Source organism: Triticum dicoccoides, chromosome 3B, assembly GCF_002162155.2.
Source record: "Triticum dicoccoides isolate Atlit2015 ecotype Zavitan chromosome 3B, WEW_v2.0, whole genome shotgun sequence".
In the NCBI taxonomy this organism is placed as follows: Eukaryota; Viridiplantae; Streptophyta; class Magnoliopsida; order Poales; family Poaceae; genus Triticum; species Triticum dicoccoides.
This window is the reverse complement of record NC_041385.1, coordinates 676,021,579-676,046,352: the sequence shown is the minus strand read 5'-3', so window position 1 is coordinate 676,046,352 and position 24,774 is coordinate 676,021,579. Positions and strand designations below refer to the sequence as shown.

Here is a 24,774-nt window from a genome sequence, read left to right as displayed (position 1 = left end):
TCAGACACGTCATCGAACTCTAGATCTGGCACCCCCACACGACTAAGACGCCGGAGGAGAAAACCACACCTGCCATTCACGAACCACAAAACGCAGCACACGATCCACCATGTTCCAGATGCCGCTGATGCAGACCACAATCTGCATCCGCTCCTGGACTACCTCCCAAACTCCGAGCTGGTGCTAGAGCAAACGTCGTTGCAACGACGGAGCCCGAGGACACATGTCCACCACGGGGATGTTGTCGCCGCCACGCCATCCTTACTTGAACAGACTGATTTCCAAATCCATCCCAACCATAGGATTGATCGCCTCGTCAGAGTAGGATATGAAGAAACCTTATTCAGTGCCGCCATCGACGCCGCCGAAGCCAAGATGATGATTAACCTAAAAATCTAAACTACGAGAGTAAAAAAGATCCACACGCGTGGATCCTGCGACCCCCCTCACCACCGATGACTGAGGCCGCTGATGTAGGGGCGGCCACCGGCGTAGGGGAGCCACCGGAGGGCGGCGGTGGGGGAGACTCTTGACGGCAAGTTCACCTTTTCTTTCTTCGAGCGGAAGAAAGAAAAGCGAACCGTTTGTTTCTGTCTCTTCTAATCTTAATCTATGTGCAATGGCTCTTATGGCAATTGTTAGCACAAATGTGGTGATTTTTCTACTGTTTTTTTAGTTTAATATACACTCACCTGTAGGTTTTTTAAGTCTCATGTATTTTTTTAGGAAATTGTGAACTCTTGTTTTTTTGAAACTCTTGTGTGAAATAATTTTTTTCTCTGCACGTGGTTGGATTTGCTACGGGTTACCGGCCCAGTTACCCACCCAAAGGCCGTGTGGCCTAGGTTCTCCTGGTTGGCCAGCAGTGCTTCTGTTCCGAAATCCGAACCCCGCCGCCGCCGCCGCCGCCGCCTCCGCCCTCCTCCTCCGTCAGCCTCGCCCCGGAGCAGCGCGTCGTTGGCGGCGGAGGCCGTGTAAACCCATAAAGGTCAGTTCTCCACGACCCACCACTCCCCCTCCCTCTCTGCTCCAGACCAAATTGTGACCGTATTGGGTTGGGGATTCACCGGGCCGTGATGGCGACGGTGATGAGGAGATCAGTAACGGCGCTTAGCCTGAGCCAGAGCTCCCTTGCGCCATGCTCGAGGCTGGGACGCTGCCAAATCCGTCGCGCTATGTGCTCCGGCGCGTGGCAGGAGGGGGAGTCCGAGGCGGCGGTGCGCGATGTCGTGTGCTTGGGCTCCGGGAGCCTGGACGAGGTGGGAAGCAGGCTGGATCGCCTGAACTTTGCCATATCGCCGGCCCTGGTCAGGCGGGTGATCGACTCGTGTAGCGAGAGGAGTGATTCGGGGAGGAGGCTGCTGCGGTTCCTGTCGTGGTGCCGCTCCAAGGATCCTGCCGGATTGGGGGACGAGGAGCACGACAGAGCGGTTGCGGTGCTTGCACGGATGGGTGACCTCACTGCGATGAAAATCGCCGTTGGAGATGGGGAGAAGGATGGCCGGAGGATGGCCCCCGAGACGTTCACCGCTGTGGTCGAGGCTCTTGTCAAGGCAGGGAAGGAGGATGAGGCTGTTAGGTTGTTCAGAGGCTTGGAGAGGCAGAAATTGCTGCCTCAGCAAGGCCCGGGTGCTGGAGGGGAAGGCATATGGTGCAGCAGCCTTGCCATGGTCCAGACATTGTGCATGAAGGGCTATGCTCGTGAGGCACAGGGCGTTGTGTGGCACCATAAGAGCGAACTCTCAGCTGAGCCAATGGTCAGCATCGTTCAGCGTAGCCTCCTCCATGGATGGTGTGTCCATGGAAATGCTAAGGAAGCTCGGAGAGTCCTTGATGATATCAAGTCCTCAGGCTGCCCATTGGGATTGCCGTCATTCAACGACTTCCTAAACTGCGTGTGCCATAGAAACCTCAAGTTCAATCCTTCTGCACTTGTTCCTGAAGCTATGGATATCTTAACAGAGATGAGGTCCTATGGTGTCACCCCTGATTCGTCCAGCTTCAACATCTTACTGTCTTGTTTGGGACGAGCAAGAAGAGTGAAAGAAGCATACAGAATCCTCTATTTGATGAGGGAAGGAGAAGAAGGGTGCTCACCTGACTGGGTTAGCTACTATCTTGTAGTTAAGGTCCTCTATTTGACCGATAGAATTATCAGAGGGAAAAGGCTTGTAGAAGATATGCTTGAAAGTGGGGTGCTTCCGACAGCAAAGTTTTTCCATGGCCTCATTGGCATCCTTTGTGGGACAGAGAAAGTTGATCATGCTCTTGACATGTTCAGAATTATGAAGAGTTGTGAGTTAGTGGACACTCCTACATATGATCTGCTTATAGAAAAGCTTTCTAGGAACGGTAGGTTCGAGGTTGCAAAGGAGTTATGGGATGATGCTACTAAGAATGGCATTGTGTTAGGGTGCTCATCGGATCTGTTGGATCCCTTGAAGACAGAAGTATTCAGACCAGTTCGTCCTGCACAAAGACAGGCCTCTCAGAACTGTAAGAGCTTGATTCGAACTAAGAAGGGTACTGCTGCTGGAGCAATAAATAAGTAGGATACTCTGTCCCAGGACAAAGCAGGGAGTCTAGGTACTATGGGACTAGTCAACTTATCCGAGCATATTTGCTTCTAATCCTTTGGTTTGGAACTATGTGATGATGAGTTGATGACCCTTGTTTCTGTTGTTACTTAATAAACTTAATTAATCAGTTGTCAAATCTTTCCTGAAACTTACATGTAATTACCCTATTTTTATGTGGAATTCCATGACTACTGTTTTAATAAAGTCAAGTGAACTTACTATAATTCAGTGAAGCTGTTACTTTTGCTTTTAGTATTTTATTGCCGTTCTGACCATTATAGTAGTTTGCAAAAATGACTGGCACTCTGGCAGTATTGTATAGCAACTGTCCTTATGTTGAAGTTCTCTATCATAAAGTATACTGTTATGATTAGTTTTTTTGTTTGCTGACCTTTCCCCCTTTTCTTTATTGTCACTGTTACAGTTCTGTTTTAAGCGCATATCGAATTTTATGGACATATCTCAGGAGCAACAACAAGATTTTGGTGTGCTACTAAAGCAGGGGGCTGAAGGAGTGAGTCAAAACTCCAGACTTATATAGTTTTAGTTTCTCCCTTACCTGTTTTCAATAGTTTGTTTGCTTGTTTGCAGAGGGTATTTGTTTCTACATTTGTTGGACGAAAATGCGTAATCAAAGAGCGCTTCTCAAAGAAGTATCGACACCCATTGCTGGACTCAAAGCTGACTCTAAAACGCTTAAATGCTGTTAGTCTCCTTAACCTATGTGCTTTTCTTTTGAGATAATCTACCCCTAACAGTTTTCTTTACGTTAAGATTAATTTTACAAACATTCTTTCAAAGATGAATAGTATTGATACCAAATTTCTTTCTTATTTTGTTTATCAAGCAGCAAAGAGTTTCATATGCTTTTCAGGATAGAATTATAACTCTTGTACAGTTTCGTAATGAAAGAGAATGATAGAATCATAGAGTGATCTGTGTTCACGTGTTAGGTTGTAACATGTACAAATGATATTAAAACTCGGCTTACCTCGGTCTCCCTTCCATTTGTAGGAAGCTAGATGCATGACGAAAGCAAGGCGGCTTGGTGTTCCTACACCAGTTCTGTATGCTGTGGACCCTCTTCCACATACGTTAACCTTTGAGTTTGTGGATGGCTTGTGCGTCAAAGATATTCTTCTTGGATTTGGGTCAAATGGGATAAATGAAGAACGTCTTAATGACATTGCCATACAGATAGGGAATGCAGTTGGCAAACTACACGATGGAGGTCTTGTTCATGGTGATTTGACAACTTCAAATATGATGATCAAGAACAGCACCAATCAACTGGTATGCACAACATTCTTTGTTTTTCCCTGTTTTAGTTCATCTATTTACTGTGTTAACTTAAAAGTTTGCATCTGGCTATCAATTTACCACGTTATATTTTCATTTTGCAGGTTCTTATTGATTTTGGTCTGAGCTTTACATCAACTATTCCTGAGGACAAGGCAGTGGACCTATATGTTCTTGAGAGAGCCTTGATTTCCATGCATTCTTCATGTGGGGATGTGGTAAGCGAATTGTGTAAATCATGTACACTAGGATATTTTGTGTCTTTGTTTACTCCAAGTCATGACTCTTACCACATCAATGATGTCCTAAATGTGTCCAAAAACTATTAATTACTTCTTTGTGGAGCAAAAGGTATATAGGGGCTATTTTTGCAAGTAGCTCCTCCATATATAATTGCATATATTTTTGCACAAGGTGTAGCCCTTTTTTGTGGAAATCACCATTCGTGCTATTTATTCATAGAGTTCAGGGATCTGAGCAGAAAACAGTACCCAGAATACAGTCTGGTGGAGCATGAGCCCACACCTTACACAAATCATTATTCACTCCCTCTCTTACTAAAGCATGAGCAAGTACCATTAGCCGATCGCCGAACCTAGCTAACTTTGAAGTCCATTCGAGTGCGCAGCAACTCTTTCAGCTCCTGATTGATTGGCCCAGCGGCTGACAAGTTCTTCGTAGGATCATTTAGCATACTTACCACAGCCTTGCAATCCATCTCGACATGAAGTTTCAGAATGTTCATCTCCATTGCAAGCTTGACAGCACGCCGGCACGCGAGAAGTTCAGCAACCTCGGGGTTGGAAACCGAAGGGAAGACATGGCAGGCACCCCCTTTGAATGCGCCGTCGTGATCCCTGAAGACCATGCCACCGGCCCCTTTGTCCCCAGCTTTTGATATTGCACCATCCACATCGGCTTTCATCCACCCGATCTCAGGTGGTCGCCATCTTTCCGCTGTCGCCTGATGCATTTTCCTCTCCTTGTTTCCATGGACTGACTTCCAGTCCTCCATATGGGCCATCACCAAACCTGCTATCGCATGTGCATCTGCGATCTTCTTGCCTTCACGCGTATCATTCCTTGCTAGCCAGAGTGCATAAACACCCTGCACCATTGTGGCTCTGTCCTCTTCTGAAGTGCCAGCAAACCACAATGGCAGCCATCTAGATAGTGCACTCTGAGAGCCTGCCGAAACCGGCAGGATCGCCACCGGAGCTCCCAATTCCGAGCGCATGAATTTCCAGAACAGTGCTGAGGACATTCCCAAAACCTATGGTACAGCGTTTCCTCCCTACCACATGCAGCACAAAGCACACCCATCTTGATACGTCGATGAAGGAGCTTGGCTCCAACAGCGAGCTCATTCCGCATTAGTCGCCAAGTATGAATTTTTGCTTTATTTGGAGTGCCTGTGTCCCAAAGGGCAAGCCACTCCTTGTGGTCGGCGACTATCGAGGAAGATTCCGGTCATCCAGTCTTCACACGGTTCTTTGCTATGCTCAGGTGGTGCTGACTTGACAGTAAACTGTCCATTTTTGAAACACTTCTAATACTATATTCTATAAATAAAAAATATGATGGTAAAAACATGAGAACTGATTATATTGAAACTTGAAAGTATGTATATATAATGATCGACATACTCCCTCCGTCCCAAAATTATTGTCTTAGATTTGTCTAGATACGGATGTATCTAATACTAAAACGTGACTTGATACATCCGTATTTAGACAAATTTAAGACAAGAATTTTGGGACGGAGGGAGTATTAGCATTACTTTCAGTCGGTCAACATAGATATACTTGCTCATACTAGTATGCAAGTTGCCTCATGTACACCATGCAGTGTCTGAAATGACATACATATTCAGAGACCACAAGGTTAAATTAATTTGTCAAAATTGTTATTCTGCAATTGTTAGTACACCTGCTCCATTTATCTTAAGGAAATATTCATGTCTTGTGTGTGACTTCCTAGCCGGTTTTCACACCCTGCCTTAGAAGAATGGTGTTCCAAAATAACACGGGGTTTGACAAATCAGAACATATTAGCAGTTAGTCCGATGCCATGGGATTTTCCCTGCTCGGCATGGACTGCCTTTATTACTATTCCAGTTTTGTGGATAACAGCCACCCATTTTTGCTTTGAATTAGATGGAGAAGATCCTTGCAGCGTACCGAAAAGCTTCAAGGCAGTGGTGCGCCACTACGAACAAGCTAGCTCAAGGTACGATACATGGTCATGGCCCTTCTGCAAAGTATGATGTCCATTTGCTGTCTTGTGTTAACCTAATCCCTTTTGGCCTGTTTCTGTTCTTCGCATGGATTTTTCAGTCAGGCAGCGGGGCAGAAAACGAACAATGGTTGGGTAAAACTTGACCCGGAGATGCTGAATGCAACGAATTGAACCTGCATTACCATCCATTGTCTGTGTTATTAGTTTGCACGTAGTGGTTCAGCGGAATTGGCTCTTGCAGAATTTAAATGGACGTCAAGTGAATCATTTGTAACACTGCTTGTTGTACTTCCGTTAGGAATCATATATCTCCCAACTCTTTAACTTGTGAGTTTTGGATGATCGTTGTGTATCTTAGTGAACCGATGCGTTTACTTTGTTGCGGTGCATCTCGTGAAATGTGAATTGATGTAATTTATTGAAACTACAACTATGTGTGTTCTCCGCGTTAGCCAAAGTTTGGACGAAAGTCAATCTCTGCCGCACCAGTGTTATACTGCCAAATCACTTTGCGCCGAGCAGCAGCTTGAATCATAGTGATTTTCCCACGAATTTTCTGCGTCAGAGAAAAATTTCCGCACCACTTCAACTGTTTTTTTTTCGGTGAGGAAATCATCACTTTTTTTAACGGACAGGAAATCATCATTTTTTCTCAAATACGCAAATCATCGTCACTTTTTTTGGAGACACAGGAAATCATCACTTGAATTGTTTTTTAGGCAAACTTTGAATTGCTAAAAGCCTAAGTTACTCCAACCTGATTGCCACCGGGGCCCACAACTACTGTTTTTCCTTTCTAGACGAGAAGAGGTGCCCGGAACTGGTGTCCAGAAAGGCCCAATTCAGCAGGATATTTGCCCAACCCGGAGGCCCATGTGAAGTCACGCGTAGCCAGTTCACCGTCCTCGCGACTCGTTTAGTACCACATGGCCTAGCGAGGAGGAAGCGCAGCGCAGCGAGGCTATAAAGAGCTGGGGTGGCCACCTCTACAACTCATACCTTTCTCGGCCTTTTGGCTAAGATCAAGTGTAGTATCTGTTCTTATCAGTTTAATATCTGATATGTGGGTCATGTGCCCACAATGATGTTAAATTTATTTTTTATGGGGAAGGGTCCACCACAACGGCTTGCCATTGGGATCCTCGGGTGTTGCACTACAGTCTGGGCTGGCGCACCCCAACCAAATCAATTTAAATTTTATATTTAAGATTTTCAAACAGAGTTTGATCTAATAATGATTATTAGGCAGCATTATTAAGATGTCATGGGATTAGCTGGTGAAGAGCAGCACAAACTTTGCAATTAATGTTTCAGTCGGTTTAATTTAATTTGTTGCACAAATAACAGGGCCAAATTTGTTCAAAAACGATTTGGATTTGTAAATCTCACGAAGATTTGACACCAAAATCAGATTCTGGCACCAAAGTCGACAAAACTTGGTGGGGAATTTCCAAGTTCCGATATATCTGGGACCCATCTTTCCCCATTCCCAAAACCCAACCAAACCCCTCTTCCTCCTCGCCTCTCCCCCTCCGCCTCCCCCACCATGGCCCCCGGTGCCCTAGCCCGCCTCATCATCGGCCGCCGCGCAGCGTCCCCGCTCCTGGCGCGCCCCTTCGCCGCGAAGGCCCGCGCGCCGCAGCGGGCGCCGGAGCCTGAGCCCCTGTCGGAGGAGGACGACGACTTCACCAGCGGCGGGGAGGCAGCCCCCATCCCCACCGAGGGCATCAGCAAGCCGCTCGCCGGTATCCTCAAGGAGCTCGGGAAGAGGGTTCCCGAGTCCCTCCTGAAGACCCGCCTCGAGGACAATGGCTTCGCCCTCAAGTACATCCCATGGTGAGCCTCCTCCGTCAGTAGTGATCATTCACGGAACGCTAGCTTCTAGTGCACGGTGCGATTTAGGTCTGGTTAATTTGGGGATTCCTGCTTGCTTCTAGAATGATGATTTGGTGGTAGTGGTATATGCAGATTTATGCATAATCATTAGGTTATGTTGAGCACTGTCCTTTACTCCGCAGTTTTGTGTTAAGATATGGAATTGCATCTAAGGTCAAACTCAAAGTGTCGCTTACATCTGTAGTTATTTTCCCAGTGTTGCAGTTGGTGATTTTTCAATAGAGGTAAAATCAATTTGGATGCCGACGAAACCTAGTTAGGGCGAGGTTCATCAGAAAAACTTGTGATCAATTAATGCGCACTGGCTATTGTTGTCATTCGACTGTGCTTGCAGCAGAAAATCAAGAGGACTGTTATGCATAGCACAATGCCTTTCAGTTTGTAGAACGATAACTGTATTAATATAACTGGAGAGCATTTCCTATCAGATAAATAAACTGAACGCCGCATCATTTTGGTGTTTGTTTGTCCTCCTGAGAACCTTAGAACCCTTGGAAGACTAATTTAACCCGTCATTTTTCTATTTATTGTTTGATGAAATTGCTTCAATTCACATGATCATGAACATACATGCTGTATATGTATTTTTAATCTTGTGTACTTGTGAGTTGTGACCTCACTTTTTATGCCTTGTGCAGGCACCTTGCTAACAAAATTCTGAATGCACACGCTCCAGGTAAATTTCTTGACATACTATATCTATATGTCCTTTTTAGGAGGACGTAAAATGCATTCCCTATTTTCCTTATACCATTTTGTAACCCTCTGCAGAATGGTCTGGGGAGGTTCGCAACATTGTCTACTCATCTGATGGGAAATCTGTATCTGTTGTCTACCGTGTGACTCTCTATGGAACTGATGCAGAGGTACCCTTCTTTGCCTGGGAGTTATAATTGGTTCAGTTTGTTGGATCTTGGTTTGGGTGTACACTGATCTTGTCTACTCGGTTTTGGCGTGTATAATCAGTTCTTTGATCATGGACTATGCATGCTGGAAAAGTATAGATGGATCATATGATTTGTATGTGGAGTGATGTAGTGAGCGGCCTAGCTATCACTCAATGTTCGATTATTGATACAAACTCATCTCTATTTTTGCATTACATAAACTGATAGTTTAAGTATTCTACATTCCAGTTGGTGACAGATTCTTGTGATAAACTGCTGTAAATGTACGTGGTTTTTCTCAAGTAAGGGCTACATCTAATGTATTTTTTTTGGATATGCTTATTTTCAGATCTACAGAGAGGCTACTGGAACTGCTTCTGTTGAGGATAAAGGCTTTGGAGATCCTGTTCAGAAGGCTGAAGGAATGGCTTTTCGCCGAGCTTGTGCCCGCCTTGGTCTTGGACTTCATCTCTATCATGAAGATATGTCATAGATGTTTGTGGTCTGGACTTCTGCTTCATGTCTCTTAGTGCGCAGACACTTGTCGTTCAGTAGGCTACCCTTTTGTGCTGAACATGATATGAATGTGCCAGCATATAAAACTAAGTATTCTAGGTTATCGTTTAGGTGACTAATGTAAGCTACTAAGGTGGTTGCTGCTCTGAATGGTATGCTTATGATTGAACCAGCATGTTTCATCTTCTAAATTTCTTTCTCCACCAATTTTCAGGGAAGCTTGATTTCTATGTTTTCTGATAATATTCTTTATCTGGATGCTCATATACGTGCTAGCAGGTTGCTTATTGAGGGGATACATTATGCATGTTGTTCATTGCTCCTTTAGTTGCTAAATAACTATTTGATCCCACATTGTCCTATGGCCATATCTTCTATTTGTTGTCAGGTCAAAGCTTATATTTTCGTTGACCTTATATTAAGGACTGGTGACTTGTTTCCTTTTTCAAAAGAACAATTCGTTTCATGATATAACATGAAGCCATTCGGGGCCATGCCGTCTGTTCTTGTCATCTTAACATATAACTTCAGAATGTCTTACTAGCACCCTACAGGTTGCTAAGAATGTACTCCCTCTGTCCGGAAATACTTGTCCGAGGAATGAATGTATTTAGATGTATTTTAGTTCTAATTACATCCATTTATATCCATTTCTACGACAAGTATTTCCGGACGGAGGGAGTAGTTATTATAAGCTTTTTTGCGTCATTGTCATAGAACTGTAGAATTTGGCATGTAGTTATTATAAACTGGTTATTGCCATCTTCAAACTGAATTGGGCACATGAATGGTCTACATTGGTGCGTAGCTGTCAATGGACATGTTTTTCTTAATATCGTAGACTCGTAGTACTCTGAACATATTGTCTATTCAGCATGGCTTCCTGTAAAGTCCTTACTCTTGTGGGAACGTTGGTACAATCTCTATAGCTGAGAAGGTGCCTGGATTGATTTTCTTCGAAAGGAACCGATGACCAAACGATTAGCTCACCAATGTCTGGAATTCGTACATCTAAACTACTACTGGACAGGTATGAATTTTGCTTTGAAACTCTCAACCGTCAAGTCTGCATCTGATGCATCATATAAAGTGAAGGGAGAATGTTGTTAACACATTTCACATTATTTCTTTCATTTACTATGTAAGCAGACAAAATTAGATAAAAGACCATTGAATAAGAAATGTGCAACATAACAGGTAGATTTTACATTGCATTATATGGCGAGCTACCATGTCGATAGAGAAGGTACTGTTTATAGACTGACAGAATATTTAGCTAGATCCGACTGATAAAACAGTAAAGTGTTCCTGCCCTAGAAGTGGCGTAGTACTACTTTATTATTACAATCACCGTGACCGATAATATTACATTAAAAAGCATCAAAGCCTCTCTGCACACAGAGAGAAAGAGAGTGGGTCCCGGACCTAACCATGGTAATGACATTGGGGAAGATGAACATCTAGATGAGTGGGTGACCCAAGACAATAAAAATATGCCTGGGTCCATTGGGGTTATTGAGTTGCACAGCAGTGCTTTGGTATCTCCAAAGCCTTCTTTGGAGTCCCATCACTGTGTTACAAATGGCAGGAGGTAGTGCCAAGTGCCAAAAACTAACATTAGCACTCCTGAACCTGTCTCTCATGAGGGGCACAGGCTCTCCTTAGAGCCTGAACCACCTGATGCAAGCTATAAAGTGAAGGATAAAGAACTGTTAGTTGATGCATCTACTCAGTGCATAGAAAAGTTAGAGTGGTTGGTTACACAAGAAGTTATCACAGGATGTTGTTGTGAAGTTGCTGGTGGTGGTGGGGAGGGGGGTGCGACTATGCGTGGAAATGAAGTTATAGACTGGTCAGATGTCAAATTTTATTTGCTCTAGATAACACCCATGAATAGAATATTAGGATCTGCTAAATGCCTCATGCTTCAGCCAGAAGCACTTGGCCTAAGCTAAATACAGTATGAATTCCACTGATGAAGTTTTGGAGTGGCATGCTAGCTCAATTGGTTGTCTACATGTCAGTTTTGTCCAATTTGGATTGTATCAGCATGAACCCTCCCTGGGGTCATGCTTGATTGTTAGGGTTGCCTTTTACCGTAGCCATCTCTTGCTAGGGCTCAAATTAACTCTCTTGGATGAAGTCCTTCCTTGGACTGGTTAAACGGCTGGTTTGCGCCCGACTGTTAGTACATCCCCTTCCTTGGGGCATCAAGCTTTGAGCCCATCCTGGGGCTCAAGCTGGTCTCCAATCATCACATAACCATGTGGGATATGGAGAGAGAGGGGCACTTACGTGATCCACATGGGATCAACATTGGTGACACCCTTTGGTGTTAGAGATGGATGCATGGACTAACACATAGGAAATAAAAAAGAGACGGTGACGATGAGGATGGAGACCGTGGTTAGGCCAAGGATTGCTCTGGAGCAGCAGACACAGCAAAGTGCGAGGGGACGAGCCGGTAAGGATGAGCAGCCTGAGTTGGACTTGGCAAGGTTGGTGCTGTGAGAGCCATAGTCATGCCTGTTTAATGGGGATACACACTGTCAAGATATTAGTACCAGAACTGAGCAGAAAGAAAGTAAATCTACTAATTGCTGAGAATATAATGGGCTATCTTTGCAAATGGATTATATTGCCGACAAATCCATACCAAAAGCTAACTTGTTCTTAGTAATTCGCTAGAGCAGACTGAGATATATTATATTGCAATATAAGCTACTACCTCCGGTTCATAATAAATGTTGCAGTTTTGAACTAAACCCAGTTCAAAACTGCGACAGTTACTTTTGGATCGGACGGAGTAATAATATTTTGGGTAGCATTTTCTTTATCAAGAGATATACGTCATTAACTCTATATAGTTCTACTTAGCTTTATTTAGCTAGCCATGGTAGGGGATTGAATAATGAAAGCCAAACATTTAGAAAGTACTAGTTGTATACAAGATGCTAGTAGTACCTGCTTGGGCTTGAGGACTCGCTGCAAGTGACAATGGCCCTCCATATTGCTGTGCAAAGCCAGTTACAGCAGCAGCTGTAGAAGCCACAGTTGAGAAGGGGAACATCTGTGGGAATTGCATGTTGTAGCCCTGTCCACTTGCATAGTTGGGCGTAGTGCTTCCGGACTGCCCAAACTGGAAGTATGGATAAAAGGGACTGGTTCCAGTCACCATGCCAGTTCCTGCTCCTCCGTAAAACGGGTACTGGTTTCCTCCATAGATGTTGTAGTAGTTCTGATGAACAGAAGGAGAAACAGACATAAGTATTATGCCATGATGTCTGTTAGGATATCTGTTATGTACAGGTTAAGTAACCCTTGAATTATGTTTGTATGCAGTTTGCATTTGTTTAGCTTACAAATAGATTTTAATTTAAGTATTCATGCTGTTACATTTCTGTCAATTTGCTTGCTTACCGCCCAAAGTTTCACCAGATAGTGCTTTGTGTTAGTGTTTCTGATATTGTCGCATTCGGCACATAACAGTAGTATAGCATCTATTGATTAGAAAAAAGATTTGTGGTCTAATTTTCCCAACTTTAAGCATTCTCAGAGGCCAATAGTGCTGTGATAATTACCAAGGGATCTTATTCCCGCTATCTTAATATAGTTGCTCATAAACCATGCTCTGTTACACAATGCCAGTATATATACTATCCTGCTATATTAAAATCAGTACCATCTCCCTCCTTCCCTCTAGTTCTATTGCTGTAGTGATATGCCCCAGATCTTTTGTCTACCTCACACCTATTGAAATTCCTAGATTTATACATCTTTCTATTTGACTCCAAACTAACAAAAACACTGGCCTGTAGAACAGAGGGGCTGCTGGCTGGCTGGCTGCCTGCCTCTGCATGTGCCATCTGCGCTGGATCCAACTGGGCCAGAGGCATAGCTGAGTGTCGCAGGCACTAACTGTAAACCTGTGTGCACTGGCCTACAGGCCGGTCCAAGATTCACAAGATTCAGAGTCCCAGCTGGTAATTTGGGTCCTTTATATGCAGCCAAACAGAGGTAAGAGGTTGCGGTTTGGATAGACTCGGGGCATGGGGACACTAGCATGTGCCGCCATAAGTTTATTGGGTTAACAGGGCGCGCTGTTGATGGAAAGATGGATCAAGTGTTTAGCAGGTTCGGTCTAGACAGCCAGGGCCCATGCCATGTGCGGCTGTACAAGGTAAGATGGAAGTTGATAGGACCACAAGGCACTATATGTACCTTTAGCACTGCACCTTTGATCATATGCAGCCATTTTTGGAGGGAAAATAGAAAAACAACCATCTATCCTTGTGTAGAAGTTATACTTAGCATGGCAACCATACCTGTTTGAAGAAAGGGAATGGTTTGGAAGGGTGGTTAAGAGGCTATCCGGGTATATTACTGTCAAACAACATGGAGGGCAGCTAGGCATAAGATGGATATCTTTTACGAGCAGTTGCCTCATGTTTGTTTGTTTGTGCTAAGAAGTACTCTCTGTCACAAGAGTTTTTGCAACTAAAAATTGCTTCAGTAGCACTGTGCTGGTTGTACACTTGTGCTAGCCTATGCTTTTCATTTTACTGTGCTCCTGGGTCAAAGGAAAAAGGAAATCTATACTTTTCATTTTCACCAAAGGAAGAAAGAGAAATCAGTATCAGCAACAGAACAAAACGAGTAGGCCATGCATCATTTATGTTGAGGATGTGACAGTTGTAATGGTTCAGTAACATCCAAATCACAAGGAGAGTTGAGATTTTCCAATAGGAAAGTTGAGACATGACTGTGGATATGACATCACTGTTATTTTATCTCCAGGTAATTGTGATATTTATCTAGTGGTAGAGGGTTACTACGATTTATTATGCATGCTCAAGCCATTGCTGGTGATAGCTTACTGTTAATTCTGGGGTTTCCATTAATATAGAAACAAAGCACGCATTCTGTTTTAAGTTAAACCTGTGCAGGGCTTATTTGCAGCACAGACAAAGGGTGCTAACACCAATCCTCCAGTTTGGCTTGAAAGTTAGCAGTTGCAGAGGCAAAATGGTCAGCATTTTTCTTTCTTTCTTTGGTTATGGCACATCATTGCATTTTATGATCCTGAAGCATATCTTATGTAACATGAATACATGATGCTCACTCTTAGCCAAATAGCAATTATGTAGTGCTATTTTTCATACATCCCTTTACCACATATAGTATCATGGTTCTCATGATAAAATGCATGATGCATGCATTCTACTCCCTCCGTTTCTAAATATTTGTCTTTTTAGAGATTTCAAATGGACTACCACATACGGATGTATATAGACATATTTTAGAGTGTAGATTCACTCATTTTGCTCCGTATGTAGTCACTTGTTGAAATCTCTAGAAAGACAAATATTTAGGAACGGAGGGAGTAGGAAACAGTTAAATATACTGGTATGACGAAATGCAAACTAAATAGTAGAGCCGTATGTGCTTTATCTTTTCTTTTTCTCGTCTTCACAAATCAACCTCACTGAAATTAATGATAGAACTTCAATTTAATATTCCCTCCGTTTCTAAATACAAGTCTTTCTAGAGATTTCAATATGGACTAAATACGGATGTATATAGACATATTTTAGAGTTTCACTCATTTTGCTCCGTATGTAGTACATATTGGAATCTCTAAACGGACTTATATTTAGAAACGGAGGGAGTATAACTTATTACTTATGCAAAGATTGAACTTACTGCAGGATAACCGTAATCTGGAGAATAAGGAGAGTACCTGCAGCAGTGAAGGAGAAAGAAGCATTAGTTATGTTTTTACAAATTAATCATGTTGCATTAAATTATGTATACTTGATAGAACCAGCTAGCTTAGCGTGTGTGTGTGTGTGTGTGTGTGAGAGAGAGAGAGAGAGAGGAGCAAGAGTGTGAGACTGAGAGGTCATGTACAGACGTGCAGGGGCACTAGTGCACGCTCTGCCACTTTTATGAGTGAGTATGTGTATGAGAGAAGTGTTTGCAAGCTAAAAAGTTACACGCCAGTCGCCATTGACCAAAGATAGCATGGTCACAAACTCACAATGCACATGTCATGCATGTGATTAGCCCCTCGTCACAGCTGGTCCATAGACACTTTCCATAGGTTCCTCACCACATGAGAGAGAGAGAGAGATGAGAGAGAAACTTACCCATAGACATGGTAAGGGAGGCCTTGTGGGATGGCATAATGAGGGAAGGTGGCCTGCGAAGGAAAAGCTGCGCCCAGCGCACCTTGGATCCCCGCAGCCTGCTGCTGCCCAAAGGACTTCATCACTCGAAAGCTCCTAGCGCCTCCTGTAGTAAAATCATCAGCAAAACAAAAGTTAGTACTCCCTCCGTTAGGGAGTAGCCCTAATTTTTTTAATTACCCACATTACTCGCTAACATCATCAGCAAAGAGACACACTTCTGTAAAAGCAAGGGATGCACACTTGTTCCGATGCACCTCTCATGAAATTTATATTCACGGTCATGCCATGGCTCGGTCTTCTGAATTGCAAGACGACATAATAGAAGTAAAAGATTCTCGAATCTGGCATTCATCTCAGTTGGATTTTATTATTTAACCCTAGGGTTTTCTAATTAACTTTGCACATTATCCGAAACGAGGCACTTGTTCCGAGGATAACTAACAACTTTGCACCTCTAATGTTATTTCGCCTTTATCTACTTTCTGCAGCAAGTAAATGCTCAGAGGATATCCTGTTAAGGCCACTATTTAATTTTCCAGCTGCAAAGCAAATGGCAGCGACGTTGTTGTGCTTAGGAAAATCAGGTTGCACTGAGCTAAAGATAGCCATTTTAAGCCACTTATTCTCTACTAAATGCCAGAATAAGATCCTTATGGACCTAATTGAGCTCCTTTATACTAATTGCACGAAGGTGCTTTTGCGCATAAAATCATAACAGCTAAGCTGGTTATCATGAAACTATATACTAGCTAGAGCTCACAGAGAAATGAAAAGAGGTGCCAGTGCATCTATAATGATGACGATTACTTTTCCTTTTCAAAAGCTTTTAGCTAGTGATAGTTGAACTGCGCTCAACTAATTAAAGAGAGGGTGTCATCAAATAAAGGCTTTCAATTAGGATACCTAGCTATTAACTCTTCTCTAATGTTACTTTGTGTATGTAGCTAGCAGCTGGTAGAGAGAATGGGAAATGTCTAACCGTGCTGTGGGGTTGGAGGCCTGGATCTCTGCACCCCAAGGGAAGCCAGATTGCAGTTCGCCCTCCTCCCGTCGATCACCGGCGCGGGGTCGACGCAAGACCTCATCGCCGATTCCGGGTCCCGGAAGGTAACCTACAAAACCACCAATTCACAGTGCACCCATTCATACTGCAGCTCAAGCAAACAGAAAAAGTATGTGTAGTGCAGCAAAGAGAACACTTGCACCAGCTAGAAGCTTAATTCTGCTCCCAAGCTCAACTGCACTGAAACTGGAAGGGAAGGGAAAACCAGCGAGAGTGTGTGTGTGCATAGTAGGAGGTATAGAAGAAGCTTACAAATCCGTAGCCCTTGGATCTGCCGGTGTTCTTGTCGGTGATGACGACGGCCTCGAGGATCTCCCCGAACTGCTCGAAGTACTTCCTCATGGTCTCCTTCTGCGTCTCCCACGCCAGCCCCCCCACGAACACCTTGGTGTAGGTCGTGTCCCCGAACTGCCCCATCACACTCGGCGGACTCATGGCGATGCTGCTACCTTCTCCTTCTTCTACCTCAGCACCAGAGGGGAAGCAACTAAAACCAGCTGCAACTAAGGATCTGAACTGGGCTAGGACACTAGCGGCTCTTGTTAGAGGAACGGAGGGAGGGAGTGAGGAAAAGCTAAAGGTTAGAGGAGAAAGGGGTGGGGTGGGGGAGAGAGAGGGGAAGGGGGTGTACAGGGGAGGAGGGGCAAATATATACTGGCGCTGGCTATAATGCACCATCCATCCTTGTCCTTTTGGTCCAAGCCATGCTACCCCTCCCAGTATAATAATACTGCGCGCCGGGAGACACACCCACCCCCGCCCGCCAGCCCGCCAGCCGACGGCGGAATGACCGGAACGCCCCTGTCCCAGTGAACAGCTGTTACAGGGTGTCGTTAGGCTGTCCCTGTCCACGGAGTGGCAGAAACGGAACGGAGCGGCTCGGGCGCGGGATTCTGACGGGAATTTGGGGGCCTCGCCCGCTCGGTCGGTACCTGGAGGTGCTGGTCTTTGCGAACTTATCCGATTCTCTTCTTTTTGGGAGTATTTGGTTGGACTAGCTACGAGTCGATCGTCATGGCTAGATGGAGGATAATCATGGGTGATCGGCCGGTGACACGAACGTGAGGGGAGCAAACTTAGCAGGGTTCTTGCTCGCGTCCAATAGAACAGGGCGTGGGGTGGGTGGGGTTGGCCGATGCGAAATTCCGTGCTGTTCTGTGACACAACACAGGAGGTTTGTATAGGTTCGCCACTGCGACAATGACATGTCTGCGGCTCCAGGTTAGTTCTTGGCTATGCTATCCACGTATCGTTTATGAGTACTCCTTTATTAATGTTTATACGTAATGCTTTGCTTCCGTGTTACTAGTTCTTTTTGTTGTCGCCCTTGGCTCGTCTCTCCGACCCGCCAATATCCTAATCCACTACACACAACGTTGGTCCACCAATCGTCGAAAGTTAGGTTGTTTTCAGTTAAAGTTTAATAGGCGTGTACTATCCATCTGCGAATGAAAATCAGTACTAGAACAAATGATTGGAAATTATCGTGAGAGCTCGTACCCCTAGCCACTCCGAGAGCAAGAGCTGATGTGCACTGGCTGGCAGCCCGAGGGGGAACGCATGATGTGCCATCAGATCTGATCTGGAGATGGACGGCTGGGGCTGCCCAGACCAGTTGGAGTGGCCGGGGACAAGGACGCTGTGCCAAAGCTTTTGCGCGGCCTATCAATCTCTATTCTCTAGTGTCTAGCTCCTACAAACTATTTATCTCCCTTGGCCTTGAAGCCACCCCTGATAACAACAGCGCTGTCCATCCATCACTTGTGTCAATATCTCAGACAGCAACAATACAATCTCCGACGCCCGTGTGTATGCATATATGTACCTGTCCATGCAATATCTTGATCGCTGCTGACTAATGGTTGTGCCTTCCTTTTCACAGACGATTAGACGAATTATGGGAGAATACACGGAAATATGACAGTTTGTTGCTTGTGGTGAGTGGTGACAGTAGTAGTAGTAGGAGCTGAATTATTGAATCATTTCACGTGCAACTCCTGCATTGATCCGAAATGGCCAATTACTGTGTCTAGACAGAGAGATTCTCCCCTGAGTTGGAGAATGTATATATGATAAAGTTGCTGATTGGGAATATTACGGAAATCAATGAAGAAAGGTGGAAAGTCCTTGTCTGCTTTAAGAAGGTTGGCAGACGATATGAATATGAATATCAGTCTGGCTCTGGCGGCGATGTATGTATATATATATATATATGGCCTGGCTTTTAGCCGACGGAGAGTGTAGACTTGGGAGTGACTTGTGGCCGCCCAGCTTACAATTCGGTACAAAGTGCACACCTTATTTGGGGACTGCATTTGGTGGCAAATATTTCTTTCCGGGAAGGCAATCATGGTCCTTTTGATTTAATAACGCCCAAAGCAGTGGAGAGCTTCCTGAAAGCAGTGGAGGAGAAGAAATCATTTTGTCATCCCAGCTTAAATCAGGGAAGTATACTACGTACTTGTGTGTGTTATGTTGTTATCAGTTCAGTACTTATTGGTACTGCATTTAGGATATGGCGACACTTGCAGTATTCCAGAGAACCTAGAAACTCCTTTTCGTCCACCCATTGTATATATGCTTATCCCGCCTAATCATTTGGCCACCTGCTCTCACTGCAAAGGGAATCTTTTTATACGCTATCTGCTGGAGTATTTTTTTTCCCTCTCGGAGCAAGGGAGGAATCTACTAGGTTAATGGTCCAAGTTTACATAACCTCTGACGTGCTTCAGAGTGTTGGATTAACTACTCTGTACGTCTTTTGTTGACCGGTTTGACCGGGACCGGCCTGGAACAGGGAGGGACCCCGGCGTAATTTTCAGCTTGCTGTTGTTGCTGCAGTTGCGGTTGCGCTTGGACCGGACTGGACTGTTGCTTCGCACCCAATTTATCTCTTTGCAGCAGCTTGGAACTTTGGATGCTCTGAGCCTCAAGCAAAGCAGGATCCTGACCTCACCTCACTGTTCATCTTCGTGTGGTTGCATCACCGGTGCGGACGCGCGCGTGCTACGCAAGGCCGAAAGCCTTTCGAACTCAAAAGCTCCCTGGCTTCTTGCATGAGATGAACTAACATTTTTCCTGTGATCAGTTATGCATCGCATATATAGACTCTCAAGTCCTAACTGTATTTACCGGCATGCATTTTTTCGTTTGGAATTTGGTCACGGTCCAGCCGGTGAACAAAGAAAAAGAGCACTGGCGCTCGGCGGCCAAATTCACTGTTTTGACCATTTTTCTTAACTTAAGCATGATTTGACCTTATGTGCAAAAGTTTTTCGGATCTGACCCTTTTTCTACCGCCATTGTCTATGGCGGTAGGGTAACACACCCTACCGCCAAGGCCTTTGGCGGTAGGACTTACTTACACCATCACGCCCGTTCGATGTGAAAAGGACCTTACCGCCATGGTCTTTGGCGGTAGGGGCATGCATGTAATTACAATAAGGGCACGCATGCAATAAAAGATTTATTTTTTGCAAAAAGGACCCTACCGCCATAGGCTATGGCGGTAGGGTTACACGTCCTACCGCCATTGACTGCGGCGGTAGGGTCGAGGGTGCAGGTAAGTCCTACCGCAAAAGGCCTTGACGGTAGGGTCAGATCCAAAAAACTTTTGCAGATAGGGTCAGATCGTGCTAAACTAATGAAAAAGGGTCAAAACCGTGAATTTGGCCGCGCTCGGCGGCAATGAAGTCTGCAGCCCTGCAGCATGGAGAAAGGTGGCACACCATATGCGTCCATGCTGCGCATGCGCAGCGCTTCGGATTCCACTGGCGCTCGATTTTTGGGCGGTGCCACTGACGTAGGAACGGCGGGCATGATAGTCTTCCCGGCGAAAGAAAAGGTTGCCTTGTTCGAAGACAGATTCGCCTCAACTTTTTCTGTAGGGGGAGCAATGAATTCTTGGCTGTCCCTTTCATTTGGTAGCACCCGGATGGCCTAGCACCGGTCAGCGTCTGGTCTAGCCAATTCTGTTGCCTGGTACAGCTGGGGTGTTTGGTCCACGTTACCATGATTTGGATACGAGGATTGGACCATGGATTGGGGCGTAGCAACGGCCGATCCGAAGGACGGAGGGCGTTCTCCGTCCTGCCAATTTCATAGAAAAACACAAGAACAGAGATCTTATAAAACAAGCTCATCTCTATCATCTACTCCCTCCGACTCCAAAATAGAACCACACGTTTTTCAAGCGTAAACGTTGACCGGCAACTAGACTAATGATATATACCACGCTAAAAAAAGAAGAGGAGTATGTTTTTGTTCCCTCGAGTTTCCCAAAAATATAGACTTGATTTCTCAAGATTTTTTGGTACACATTTGGTCCTTCCAGTCTCAACCGGGTAAGTTTCATCCAAAACCAGATTTTGACATGCTCAAAAAAAAAACCCAGATTTTGACAACATTGACCGGGTTTGACCGCAACGTAATTTGTGCTTGATGAATAGTAAATTCAAAAAAAGAAGCAAAAAAACCCAGAATACAGATTTTTTTTTTGGTATCCAATATGCTTGGGGTGCGCAACGTGCTTGCAATTTTTTGTGATGTTAGGACACTTAAGGAGCTATGGCAAAAAACCAACTGTAAATATGCTCTAGGTGAACAGTAAATTAAGAAAAATAGCAAAAAAGTTTAGAAAAAATTGAAGATTTGGGGAAACCAAGATTCCACGGTGCGATAGAAACATGCAAATTTTAGTGGTCAAATGACATCCGAGGAGTTGTAGCAAAAAAATGGCTACTCTTTTGTGAGCCATTTTTTTGCCACGAGCTCCTCGAATGTCCAAAGAGGAAGAAATTTAGCACCCGGCTTGCGCACCGAAGTATCTTGAATGCTAAAATATATCGAGTTATTTGTTTTTTTTCTATTTTTTTGAATTTATTGTTCACCTTGAGCATATTTACATTTTTTCATGAGCTCCTCGAGTGTCCAAACAACACAAAAAATTGCACACACCGAGCATATGTGATTTTTTTTGCTATTTGTTTTTGAATTTACTGTTCATCAAGTATAGATTTGTGGCGGTCAAACCCGGTGAACATGCTCAAAATCTGGTTTTGGACGAAACTTACCAGGCTTTGAGACTAGAAGGGCCAAATGTTTACCAAAAAATATTGAGGGGACAAATCTGTACTTTTGGGGAACTTAAGGGACCAAAAACATACATTTCTTTTGAAAAATACCGACGCTATATTATATGTTATGCATTTTTTAAAGGCCTAAAGGCATCTCCAACGCTGAACCTCAAACCGCCCGCATCCGACCGGACAGAGCTGTCCGGATCCAGTTTGCCATCCAACATGGTACCCCTATCGGTCTGTGGAGCGGTCCGAAAGACCATTCTCCCACAAACCGGAACCAAACTAGGGGGGTTATGGGAGTGCAGATCGACGCCGCATAGGACTCCGACACCCCTGGCCCACTCAAATCCTCCTCACGGTCCACTTTTCTTCCATTCCGCCCTTGTTGTCCCCTTGCTTTGCATCCGCGCCTCCTCGTTCGACGCCGCCAGTGTACCTCTCCGTCCGCCGTCCACCCACGACCCCTCTGCTGCCAGGTACCATTCACCCCTGCCAACGATGCCCATGCCGAGCATCATGCCTGACTTTTATCTACTTGTTGTTTTCTAGAGTAAGCACGATGGTGGGGTACCCGGTGAAGGAGGATAAGTTGTTATACGATGCGTGGTTGGTCGTATCCGCGGACTTTGTAGGCATGAAATCAAGGGGCTCGATCTTTTGGCAGCACGTGCATGGTTCATTTCATGTGCGAGAGCACTTCACGCCCTATGACATGCACATCATCCATGGATGCAATGTGAGGTCGATATTGCATCGATGGTACACCATGTGTGACTCCGTCATGAAGTTTTGTGCCGTAGTTGAATGAGTGGAGACAATGTGTACATTGGGCGCATCAACCATGGAGGTTGTAAGTTTTGCTTATTGTTGCTCTACTGTTGGTTAATCCGTTCATTCACTCAGTGTTGCTCTGCACATTGTATAGCCTGCACACTTTTCCGTGATGTACTACAAGACCGACGGCATTTAAAAGCACAAGTGCTCCCTGGGTGATTTTGGTAATTTATGTCAACATATCTCTTGTTGGACTAATACTTTCATCCAGTATATTTCAGATAAGTTCAACAGTGGAGTGGCATGGACAAGAGGATGTGGAACCCCTTCAAGATGCTAAGGACAAAGGATTGGCTCAAGCTCAAAAGCTCAGGACTCTACATTTTCCATTTTAGTGACCCAAGATCACATTGAGTCTATAGGAAAGCCAATACTATTAAAAGGGGATGAGGTGTTGCTTAATGGCTTGCTTGCTCAAAATGCTTAGTGATATGCTCCAAAAGCCCTCAACCACTTTCGCATATCCACATATGTCCAAAACCAAAAGTCAAACTCGGCCCCACCGATTTGATCCATCCGGCGCCACTGAGTTCAATTGACATAGCCGCTGCCAGAAACCCTAGTCTTTTTGGTCTCACCGATAGGGATCTCGGTCTCACCGAGATGGGATTGCAAACTCTCTGTTTCCCTTCGTAACATTTCGGTCCAACCGAAATGAGTGATCGGTCCCACCGAGTCTGCAATGCAAACTCTCTGTTTCCTTTTCGTAATGCTTCGGTCCCACCTAGACGAGCGAATCGGTCCCACCAAGTTTGCGTGAACAACTCTCTGGTTAGCTTATTACCAAAGTCAGTCCAACCGAGATTACGTTATGCCCTAACCCTAATGACATCGGTCCCATCGAGATGACATGTCGGTCCCACCGAAATTGCCTAACGGTTACATATGTACTGAATCGGTCCGACCGAGTTTTCTGATTCGGTCCCACCGAGTTTGGTATAATGTGTGTAACGGTTAGATTTTGTGTGGAGGCTAAATATACCCCTCCACACTCTCCTCACTCGTAGAGGAAGCCACCAGAACATGCCTACACTTCCATTACCCATTTTCTGAGAGAGAGCCACCTACTCATGTGTTGAGACCAAGATATTCCATTCCTACCACATGAATTTGGATCTCTAGCCTTCCCCAAGTTGCTTTCCACTCAAATCAGCTTTCCACCAAATCCAATCCTATGAGAGTGAGTTGAGTGTTGGGGAGACTATCATTTGAAGCACAAGAGCAAGCAGTTCATCATCAACACACCATCTATTACCTTTTGGAGAGTGGTGTCTCCTAGATTGGTTAGGTGTCACTTGGAAGCATCCGACAAGATTGTGGAGTTGAACCAAGGAGTTTGTAAGGGCAAGGAGATCGCCTACTTCGTGAAGATCTACCCTAGTGAGACAAGTCCTTCGTGGGCGATGGCCATGGTGGGATAGACAAGGTTGCTTCTTCGTGGACCCTTCGTGGGTGGAGCCCTCCGTGGACTTGCGCAGCCATTACCCTTCGTGGGTTGAAGTCTCTGTAAGTGCATCTAGTGCCACCCCTAGTTGGTTTTGGAGTATTGATGACAAACCTGGTTAACGGACTAATGTGTTTGTGAGAATTGCAGGATAACACAAGTAGTAGTCCCTCATTGATTCGGTTTACCTACCGGAGATGACCCCTAAAAATGTGTGAAGACATTGAAGACAATGGTGGTCTATGAAGATATTCACATTGAAGACTATGCCATGAGAAGACGTTGAGTGAAGACTATGGAGCACGAAGACTTAGTTGTTTCGTTGTTTCCTTTTTCTTCTTTGTTGAGTCATAGGAATCACCGCACTGTTAATTGGGGTCCAAGTGAACAAAGTCAGAGTGACTGAAGTGATGCTCAACCAAATCCTATGTCTTCGAGCGAAGACAATGAGAGCAAATCTTATCGAGAGTCGGATAAGTCAGCTTTACCTGTAGCCCAAGTCAAGCTGCTGCGTGTGTTTGAAATCTTACCGTTGCGACCCGTGTCAGTTCCTTAGTGACCCAGGGTCATTTCGGACAAATCAGGTCGGGTTGCCCAGTGGCTATAAATAGCCCACGCCCTACACCATAAATTGGTGGCTGCTCAGAGTTAGATACGACTTTTGTCGTTTGAGAGAAACCCACCTCCGAAGCCTTTGAGAGAGAGAATCCTTGCAAGGACAAAGCCCAAACCACTCAGAGCCCAAA

The 24,774-nt window shown here is 44.8% G+C and overlaps 3 protein-coding genes and 1 pseudogene across 6 annotated transcripts; 3 read left to right on the top strand and 1 right to left on the bottom strand.

Moving 5' to 3' along the window:
- Nucleotides 1–819: 819 nt before the first annotated feature.
- Nucleotides 820–6,573, top strand: LOC119277790 (EKC/KEOPS complex subunit bud32-like). 3 transcript variants are annotated; one of them, XM_037559116.1, is made up of 8 exons: nt 1,020–2,496; nt 2,902–2,960; nt 3,004–3,093; nt 3,171–3,284; nt 3,594–3,872; nt 3,983–4,096; nt 6,035–6,107; nt 6,215–6,573. In XM_037559116.1, exons 1-8 carry the CDS (start codon nt 1,077–1,079, stop codon nt 6,250–6,252), a joined length of 2,187 nt encoding a protein of 728 aa, XP_037415013.1. In that variant the 5' UTR covers nt 1,020–1,076; the 3' UTR covers nt 6,253–6,573. The 3 variants fall into 3 exon arrangements, with proteins under 3 accessions (XP_037415012.1, XP_037415013.1, XP_037415011.1); XM_037559115.1 differs by lacking the exons at nt 1,020–2,496; nt 2,902–2,960 and adding an exon at nt 820–988; XM_037559114.1 differs by lacking the exon at nt 2,902–2,960 and having other exon boundaries at nt 2,471–2,586.
- A 538-nt stretch (nt 6,574–7,111) lies between these two features.
- LOC119282861 lies at nt 7,112–7,296 on the top strand (annotated as a pseudogene).
- Nucleotides 7,297–7,601: 305 nt separating this feature from the next.
- On the top strand, nt 7,602–9,590 carry LOC119277788 (DNA repair RAD52-like protein 1, mitochondrial). The gene is made up of 4 exons (XM_037559113.1): nt 7,602–7,952; nt 8,651–8,688; nt 8,784–8,878; nt 9,249–9,590. The coding sequence occupies exons 1-4, from the start codon at nt 7,663–7,665 to the stop codon at nt 9,390–9,392; spliced, it is 567 nt and encodes a 188-aa protein (XP_037415010.1). The 5' UTR covers nt 7,602–7,662; the 3' UTR covers nt 9,393–9,590.
- Nucleotides 9,591–10,570: 980 nt separating this feature from the next.
- On the bottom strand, nt 10,571–17,299 carry LOC119277787 (RNA-binding protein 24-B-like). 2 transcript variants are annotated; one of them, XM_037559112.1, is made up of 6 exons: nt 16,922–17,299; nt 16,586–16,718; nt 15,565–15,709; nt 15,119–15,155; nt 12,380–12,653; nt 10,571–11,961 (listed from the first exon to the last, which is right to left on the bottom strand). In XM_037559112.1, exons 1-6 carry the CDS (start codon nt 17,102–17,104, stop codon nt 11,936–11,938), a joined length of 798 nt encoding a protein of 265 aa, XP_037415009.1. In that variant the 5' UTR covers nt 17,105–17,299; the 3' UTR covers nt 10,571–11,935. The 2 variants fall into 2 exon arrangements, with proteins under 2 accessions (XP_037415009.1, XP_037415008.1); XM_037559111.1 differs by having other exon boundaries at nt 10,571–11,941.
- Nucleotides 17,300–24,774: the final 7,475 nt, after the last annotated feature.

Excerpts from the sequence above, each read along its gene's own strand:
- LOC119277790 (XM_037559116.1), top strand. The coding sequence starts at position 1,077 with ATGGCGACGGTGATGAGGAGATCAGTAACGGCGCTTAGCCTGAGCCAG. Across the intron at positions 2,961-3,003 it reads CTGTTATGATTAGTTTTTTT|TTCTGTTTTAAGCGCATATC; the intron begins GTTTGCTGACCT and ends TCACTGTTACAG. Across the intron at positions 3,285-3,593 it reads CTCTAAAACGCTTAAATGCT|GAAGCTAGATGCATGACGAA; the intron begins GTTAGTCTCCTT and ends TTCCATTTGTAG.
- LOC119277788 (XM_037559113.1), top strand. The coding sequence starts at position 7,663 with ATGGCCCCCGGTGCCCTAGCCCGCCTCATCATCGGCCGCCGCGCAGCG. Across the intron at positions 7,953-8,650 it reads GCCCTCAAGTACATCCCATG|GCACCTTGCTAACAAAATTC; the intron begins GTGAGCCTCCTC and ends TGCCTTGTGCAG. Across the intron at positions 8,689-8,783 it reads TCTGAATGCACACGCTCCAG|AATGGTCTGGGGAGGTTCGC; the intron begins GTAAATTTCTTG and ends AACCCTCTGCAG.
- LOC119277787 (XM_037559111.1), bottom strand. The coding sequence starts at position 17,104 with ATGAGTCCGCCGAGTGTGATGGGGCAGTTCGGGGACACGACCTACACC. Across the intron at positions 12,654-15,118 it reads CAGATTACGGTTATCCTGCA|AACTACTACAACATCTATGG; the intron begins GTAAGTTCAATC and ends TCTGTTCATCAG. Across the intron at positions 11,942-12,379 it reads GAGTCCTCAAGCCCAAGCAG|GCATGACTATGGCTCTCACA; the intron begins GTACTACTAGCA and ends CCCATTAAACAG.